The sequence below is a fragment of the Chenopodium quinoa genome, unplaced genomic scaffold (genome assembly GCF_001683475.1).
Source record: "Chenopodium quinoa cultivar QQ74 unplaced genomic scaffold, ASM168347v1, whole genome shotgun sequence".
Taxonomy (NCBI): domain Eukaryota; kingdom Viridiplantae; phylum Streptophyta; class Magnoliopsida; order Caryophyllales; family Amaranthaceae; genus Chenopodium; species Chenopodium quinoa.
In genome coordinates this window covers 7045704-7054682 of record NW_018744239.1, presented here as the reverse complement: position 1 = coordinate 7054682, position 8979 = coordinate 7045704, and the positions used below count along the sequence as shown (strand labels likewise).

Below are 8979 nucleotides of genomic sequence, written 5' to 3'. Positions count from 1 at the left end.
ATTGGAGCAAGCTAGCCATCACAAATCTTTCCAATCAAATGACCAAGATGGCAAAGCAAATGGAAGAGCTCATGAAGGAACAATCTCAAAATGCTTCCTCCCCTTCTACCAAGGGAAGCAATGGTATGAATACTCCTCCCCCTTCTTCTTACAATACAATGCCCCAAGGATGCTTATTTTGTGTTAATTGTGGTACTTATGATCATGATACATCTCAATGTACGTACTCTTGTGAAATTCAACCCCCTCCCCAAGAACATGATGATAATGTGGAAGATGGTAATGTTATGAATTTTGCCCCACGTATGGGGAATATAAGGCCAAACCTCAATCAAATGGGGAATTGGAATCAAAATTGAAACCATGGATGGAACCAAAGTGTTGGTGGTTATGATAACCAATACCATGGTGGGGGAGGCCCTTCCAATCCCAATGGAAGAGACTACCCTAACCAAATGGTAATCAAAACCAACAACACAAGTCCCGATACTATGACCATCAAAATCAAAGTTTTGGTGATCAAAGTAACATGGGAAACAATCAACAAAGAAATGTTTCTAATCAAGTCACCGGAGGCAATAGGGCTCAATATGCTTCTCCTTATGCCCAAAATAATAAGCCTCCTGGTTTTCATCAACCCCAACTTCCCCCACCTCAACAACCCCTTAAACTTGAGGCTCCACCAAATGATTCCATAATGGCTAAACTAGATGCTTTAATGAACATGCGTGAAGAGGATCAAAAGCAAACCAATGCTCACATGAAAATGCTTGAAACTCAAATTGCTCAACTTGCATCTAGTTCTTCTAATTCATCTACTTCTTCTTCTTCCCTTCCTAGTCAAGGAGTCAACCCTAAACCCATGTATGTCGTGACAACTAGGAGTGGAAAAGTGGTTGGGAATGACCCTTTAGTTAAGAAGAAGTCTCGTGAGGAAGTTGAATTGAGTAGCGATGATGAAACCCCCTTGGTGATTAAGCCTTTGAGAGGAGAAAAAGAGGTTGAGAATGTGAGGAAAAGGATGAGAGGGTTGATGATTCCCTAGAGAAAAACTCCTCAAAAGAAACAACACCTTTACCCTTGAACAAGCAACCAAGAGAGGAGAAATTGCCCTACCCCACAAGATTTGTGAGATCTAAGCTTGATGCTCAATTTGGGAAGTTCTTGGATGTCATTAAGAATTTGCAGGTTTCCCTTTCTTTTGTCGATGCTATGAAATAAATGCCCCACTACTCCAAACTTTTGAAAGATCTTTTGAGTTGGAGAAGGGAGTATGAAACCGTGAACCTGACCGCCAATTGTAGTGCCATTCTTTCCAACAAACTTCCCACCAAATTAAAAGATCCAAGTAGTTTCTCCATCCCTTGTTCCATTAATGGTGTTGAGTTTGATAAAGCTTTGTGTGATTTAGGAGAGAGTGTAAGCCTCATGCCCTATTCCGTCTACCAAAAGCTTAGTGAAGGAACCCTCTCCCCCACAAATGTTACTCTTCAACTAGCGGACCAATCTACTAAGTTTCCCATGGGTAAGGTTGAGGACATTCCCCTTAGGGTAGGAAAGCTCACGTTTCCCGTGGACTTTTATGTGCTAGAGATGGATGAGGATAAGAGGATTCCTATAATTTTGAGCAGACCATTCCTAGCTACCTCTAGAGCAATCATTCATGTGAAAGAGGGCAAGATGACCCTAAAAATTGACAATGACTCCATTAAATTTAACCTGAGCAATGTCATGCAATAACCCTCAAGGGGTGAATGCTTTAGAATTGATTTTCTTAATACTATGCTTAATGAATTTTCTCGCTCCTATATTCATGTTACTAATGATACTCTTGAGAATGTCTTGTTGAATGTGCCTAAGATAAGTCCACAAGAGGAAGTGCTAGCATATGAAGTAATGCTCAATGAGAAGGTTGAAGAATCAATTCAAGAAAGCAACACATCACCACTTGATCTCCATCATGTAAATGACAAGCAAGATGTTCTACAAGGTAAGGAAGCACCAAAGGTGGAGTTGAAACCTCTACCTTTGGGCTTGAGGTATGCATTTCTTGACTCCAATAATGCTTTCGCCGTAATCATCAATTCTAATCTAACGGAAGAGCAAACCTTCCTCTTGATCAATGTATTGAAGAAACACAAGAAGGCTTTGGGTTATACCATTGATGACCTCAAGGGTATAAGTCCATCTTACGCATGCATAAAAATCATCTAGAGGGAGATGCTAGACCGGTTAGGCAAAGGCAAAGGAAACTCAATCCTTCATGCAAGAGGTTGTGTGGAAGGAAGTTTCTAAACTTCTTGATGGGAGAATTATTTATCCAATCGCTGATAGTGATTGGGTATCTCCCATGCAAGTTGTGATTAAGAAGGATGGCATGACGGTGGTGAAAAATAATCGTGATCAATTGGTTCCTACTAGGCTTGTTACCGGTTGGCGAATGTGCATTGATTATCGCCAACTTCATACAAGTACTTGCAAAGATCACTTTCCATTGTCGTTCATTGATCAAATGTTGAAAAGGCTTACAAAGCACTCATTCCATTGTTTCCTTGACGGTTATTCGGGATTTTTCCAAATCCCGATTGACCCAAGGGACCAAGAGAAGACTACATTCACTTGTCCCTACGGTACCTTCGCGTATCGTAGGATGTGTTTTGGACTTTGTAACGCCCCCGCTACATTTCAAAGATGTATGATGTCAATATTTAGTGACATGATTGAGGAGGAGATGGAGGTCTTCATGGATGACTTTTCCGTAAGAGGAGTCACCTTTGAGGCTTGCCTCTCTAATTTGTCTCGTTGCTTTAAACATTGTGAGGAAACCAACTTAGTGCTTAATTGGGAGAAATTCCATTTTATGGTGACAAGTGGGATTTTCTTGGGCAAAAAATCTCCCATTTAGGCATTGAGGTGGACAAGGCTAAAGTTGATGTCATTAAGAAGCTTCCCCCACCTACTAATGTGAAGGAAGTGAGAAGTTTCCTTGGTCATGCCGGTTTTTATCACCGGTTTATCAAGGATTTCTCCTCAATTGCCAAATCCCTCACTACTTTATTGTAACAAGAGAAGGAGTTTGTTTTGATGAGGTTTGTTTGAATGCTTTTTGTAGGTTAAAAGAAGCGTTGTGCTCCGCTCCTATTATCCAAGGCCCCAATTGGTCTTTACCTTTCAAACTAATGTGTGATGCAAGTGATGAAGGAATTGGTGAGGTCTTGGGACAAAGAAAAGATGGAAAGCTTCATGTAATTCACTATTTTTCAAAGATCCTCAATGAGGCACAAAAGAATCACACTACAACCGAAAAGGAGTTTTTGCGGTTGTACATTTATTTGAGAAATTCCGGTCTTACCTCATTGGGTCCAAGACAATTGTGTAGACGGATCACTCGGCTCTAAAGTTTCTCTTGAGCAAAAAGGAAGTAAAGCCCAGGTTGTAGAGGTGGGTGCTATTACTCTGAGACTTTGATTTGGAACTTAGAGACAAAAGGAGAGCCGAAAATGTGGTGGCCGACCATCTTTCAAGATTAGGAGTTGCTAGAGTACATGAAGATGACTTACCAATTAAGGATGCCTTAATGGATGACATTCGATATGCTCTTGAGGAGAAATCAGAGCCTTGGTATGCCGATATTGTGGATTACTTGGCTTGTAGTGCCATTCCTCCAGATCTCACTCCTTAACAACGTTGAAGACTCAAGCATAAGGCAAAGAGGTATATTTGGGATGGTCCCATTTTGTTGAAACGAGGGGTTGATGGTCTTTTAAGAAGACGTGTTCCCAATGATGAGTTTCAAAGTGTTCTCTCTATGTGCCACTCTTTTCCTTGTGGTGGTCACATGAGTGCCCAAAACACCGCCTCTAAGGTCTTACAATGCATGCACTTTTAGCCCTCTTTATTCATAGATGCTTGGCATTTTGTTAAAACTTGCGATAGGTGCCAAAGGATGGGGAACATCTCTAGAAAGGAAGAAATGCCTCAAAACCCTATCCTTGAGCTTGAAGTGTTCGATGTTTGGGCAATCGATTTCATGGGTCCCTTCATCTCTTCTCATGGGAACAAGTATATCTTGGTGGCCGCCGATTATGTCTCCAAATGGGCGGAAGTCGTGGCTTCTCCTACAAATGATTCCAAGGTAGTTGTAAACTTGCTTAAGAAAGTGATTTTTCCGAGATTTGGTGTCCCTAAGGCTATCATAGTGACGGAGGGTCACATTTCAAGCACCACACATTCAATAGGCTCCTCAATAAGTATGGTATATCTCACAAGCGAGGGCTTGCTTACCACCCTCAAACAAGTGGTCAAGTGGAGATAACCAATAGGGAGCTCAAGGTCATTTTAGAGAAAATGGTGGCTAGGACAAGGAAGGATTGGTCCACCAAGCTCATTGACTCATTGTGGGCTTATAGGACCGCCTTTAAGACTCCAATAGGGACTACTGCCTATAAGCTTGTATATGGAAAGAATTGCCACTTGCCCGTAGAAATGGAGCATAGAATGCATTGGGCAATCAAGCAAATTACCTTTGATCTCCATAGTGCAGGTGAGAAAAGACTTCTAGAGCTTCATGAGTTGGAGGAGTTAAGGATGAATGCTTATGATTGTTCAAGCATGTACAAAGCAAGAACCAAGGCTTGGCAAGATGCCCAAATCGTCAATAAAGGCTTCGAAGAAGGGCAAAATATTCTCCTATACAACTCTCGTTTAAAGCTTTTTTCGGGCAAGCTATGGTCAAGATGGAGTGGGCCATTCGTCAACACTAAGGTGTTTCCCTATGGTGATATTGAGATTTCCAATGAAAATTAATCCCCGTTCAAAGTGAATGGACACCGCCTCAAGCCTTACTATGAAGGTGTAACTCCCTATTTTTTTTATAACTGGAAACGTTAGCAGAATTACGCCTGAACGGGAGGCTACTTAACTTCGATTGGCAAAGTCAAGCTTTACCTAGGTCTAAAAGTTAAATTTAAGTCATTCAAACATCGAAATTAAGTTGTTTTAACCTAAATGAAAACTAAATGAAGAAAAAGACAATAACAAATGAACTTAAACATAGGTAAATCAATTACATTCAAAAGCCAAGGGCAGTACAACCCTTATCGGCCAAACTGAAATCAAACTAAACTAAATTCAAAGCACTTAAACAAAAAGCTAACAACAATGCATACAAGCCTAAAAGTTGGTTTCTAAACTCCCAATTCCTAACCCATCGTCACATAGATCAAATAAACAAATAGAACCTGCAAATTACAACAACGTTCCACAATTAGCAGGGAGTAACTAGCAGTTCTCCTTCAAATCAAAAATAGAAGATTTTAAACTTAAATTAATAGAGAGAAACCACAACCACAAATGACCTGAAAACTCAAATGAAATCATTTAAAACCACCAACCATACAAACAATGAAATATTTCATAATCAACTTAAAACGGGAAACCGATATTAAAATAATTTACTTCAATCATAATTTATATAAACTTCAAAATACTTAATAATTTCATATTTTCAATATTTCAAATTCAAACTATTCAAAACAGTAGAACTGGCATGGAGGGAACGCTAGTGACCTCGCAATCCACTTCCTAAGGTTTGTCAAGACGAACCCCCGATCATCTGGCAGAGACCGTGTCTAAGATTGGCCAACTCCCGGTTATGGGTTAATGCCTATAAGGTCTTACATACCCTCGGACGACAACAATTAACCCAGGTTGAGCTACTAAGACTCGCAATCAAGGTAGTTAGCATGTTCATTAACCATCAAGAAGCAACTCGGCCTCACACCCGACTATGGCCCCACACATAATTCAAAATCATTAAGATACTTGATATAATTTATTTCACTTGGAAATCTGTAAAGAAGCCCAAATGGTCTTACACTCAATTCAAACTGCATAAGAAAATCATATTTCTTAAATTCAATTGAAATTCCATTTCAAAACACATTTCAACTTAATAAACTAGAAAAAGTATCGTCTGAGTTCGGGAATATAATTAATTATCGAAATTCAACAATTAAGTGCAATCACAACTCTTCGTGAAGTAATGCCAAAGACAGTGCTATCCTTCTCTAAAGCATTACGACGTCGACAATATAATTACAACTCACACATATTCAAACACACATCAAAATACTCATCACTTATTTAAAATATAATTTCAACTAATATATAATAGTTATAATAAAAATTCCATAAATTCATTTGATAAAACCAAAAATCCAAACTACAATTTCATAAAACAACCAAAACAGGGCAACAACATATAAGTCCAAAAATCATCACAAAAACCCAACCAAACATGCTTCAAATGTGAAATAAAAATTAGGGCACATACATATACTCAATAGGCATCATATAAAACCATTTCGGACTTAAAATTCTAGAATTAACATGCTTAAATAAAATCATAAACACAGCAGCCCCAATTTTAATTACAGCAGCACCATTCACACAAATCACCCCCAAAACCCACCTTAAACATGAAACTAAGCTTAGCCCATTTGAGTACACACTCTAAAAACATAATAGGTCATGTTAACCATGCATTTAGGATTAGAAATTAGGCAAAACATATCATAAAAACTCTCTAATTACACACCCTTCACAATGTATGGCAGCAGCTCCTATACTTACTTTTAGGCCATTAAAACAAATCAAACTTGCTTAGAATCATGCCAAATTAATTAGGTGATAGCTTAACATGATACTAATTCAATTTAGGCATGAAAACAAACCATATAATCAGATTTAAGACTCGTAATTCACACCCCAAACCTGCTGTAACTCATTCGCGGATTCCAGTTTTCTAAGCTCGAGAACAAGTCCAAAACATGCCCAAAATCAAGGTTTAACACATGGAACTTATACCTAACAATCCCTACAATGCTACTACACATTAACCAGCAAGAATAAGCCCAAGAAAATAGGTTAAACATGCCTCAAAACCACAACAAAACTCATGACAGGTATGTAACATTTCAGCAGTACCTATGGTGCATTTTGAGCCTTAAAACCATGTATAAACTCATTAAAAACATCATTCAAAGATCATATAACATCAAGGCCTTGATATCAATCAAGTTTGGACACAAAAACATGGATTAAAATCACCAATTCAAGCTCTACACTACACAAGCTACAGCAGCTACAAAGTGAACGAAAATCAGAAAATAAACCTAATCCTAGCCATGTTTCTACCTATCAATTCAACCCTAAAACCTAGAATTTCTAATCTAAGGGAAGAAAGGCTAGTTACCTCTTGAAGCGTGACCAAATTATAGACTAGCAAGAGGTGAGAAAAGCCACGAATTCAGCCCCTAAACCCACGCACAAGCAGCCCCTTGAAAACCCTCAAAGTTCTTCAATTTTGACACTTCGAAAGAGGAGGAATTTGGGCACGAATTGGAGTAGATTTAAGCAGCATATCAGGCTTTGATTCCCCCCTTGATTTGCCTTTGAAACTTACAAAAAGGATGAAGAGAGAAGAGAGTAAGTTGCAGCATAATTTGGTGAAGAAAAACTGACAAGTATTTGGCCTCTATTGAACGTGAAAGGAGAAGGGGAAGAGGAGAGGTTGGGCAGCCATAATTAGGTGTAATTAGGGAGTGAATGAGGGGGTAACTTAGGTTAGAAAATCAGTCCACATCCCCCCCTTGCTTCCCTTTTGGGCTTGATTGAATGATTAGTTGAGGCTTAAGAATGGGATTAAGGAAGCTAATAAACAATCCTATCTTAATCTATTTAGTCATGAAAGTTTTAAGGCAAAACCCAACCCATAAACAAATTCTAGTAGGCCCGAAACTAGACTAGGAAAGGAAAGCAACGAAAAGCGAGTTGAAAATGCGTTTAAAAACGATAATATAGATTATATTATTCATATCTCCATAATGATATAAACAATAATTACAATAATAATAATGAAAACAATAATTTAAATCACGACACAAAAATATATAAAGTTCTTATTCACAGAAAAGCGACATAAAAGAGATAAGAAAAATGAAACCAATAATATTATTCATCTATAATGACCTAGATGATAAAACGGCATTATAATGAGTTTTATAAATATAAAATAAAATAATAGTTTATGAATAATATCAATTTGATAAACGAGTTGACGGAATCACCAAATACAACTTTATTTATCGATATTGATACCATTGAACGTAAAACGTCTTAAAAACTAAATCATTTCATACCTATTAAATTGGCACTTTAGTCAAGGAATCACCCATGATGACCCGTATCAATTTTAATAGGTTAAATATCAAAAATACTATTTAAGTGTAACACTTATTGAATTGATGCTTAAGTTTAAGGAATCACTCTTTAAGGCTAATTTCAACTCAGACAAGTCAAATATAATTGAAATGATTAAAACTTAAATATAAAACCTTTTAAATAATAACTTTCAATCGTTTCGTCAAAACATTATAATTAGGGTTTCAAAAGTTTGGGATGACCCTTAAATCAAAATAACGATTTTAATAATTAAATTAACATTTCAAACTAGAAATTAGGTTTAATAGGTTGAAATGCACATAAAATAGTGGTTCGAAAATACGGGGCGTTACAGAAGGACATTCCATTAACAAGCCGGTTTCCTCCCTCCACATTCATGTGCATCATGTGTACGATCCTCCTTGAACTCACTCAAGGAGCGTCGAGCTAACGACGTAAACCAAAAGCGCTTACGGGAAGCAAAGTCTTTCTAACCCTCTATTCTCTTTTCTTTTTATACAATGCTTTTGTCTTATTTTTGTTGATTTTCTTGATAGGTGCTGGATTGTTCGCTTGGGTTGAAATTTTTTGATAATTTGTGGTGCATCAACAAGAGATGAGGTGAATATGCTTGAAGGTGAGGGAAAGAAAGCTCAAAAGGTCATAAAAGGGTGAAATTCCTGTGCACGGGTGTGTAGCCCTATGAGAGGGCGCGCACAGGAATTGCATAAAATGAAATTGGAGGCAGATTGTCTG

General features: G+C 37.9%; 2 protein-coding genes across 2 annotated transcripts; both read left to right on the top strand.

The window, feature by feature from the left end:
* Window positions 1–1221: 1221 nt before the first annotated feature.
* LOC110694341 lies at window positions 1222–1740 on the top strand. Its single transcript, XM_021871515.1, has one exon. It carries the CDS (start codon window positions 1222–1224, stop codon window positions 1738–1740), a length of 519 nt encoding a protein of 172 aa, XP_021727207.1.
* Window positions 1741–1782: 42 nt separating this feature from the next.
* On the top strand, window positions 1783–4806 carry LOC110694340. The gene is made up of 6 exons (XM_021871514.1): window positions 1783–2176; window positions 2906–3011; window positions 3113–3322; window positions 3481–3621; window positions 3937–4135; window positions 4270–4806. Exons 1-6 carry the CDS (start codon window positions 1783–1785, stop codon window positions 4804–4806), a joined length of 1587 nt encoding a protein of 528 aa, XP_021727206.1.
* Window positions 4807–8979: the final 4173 nt, after the last annotated feature.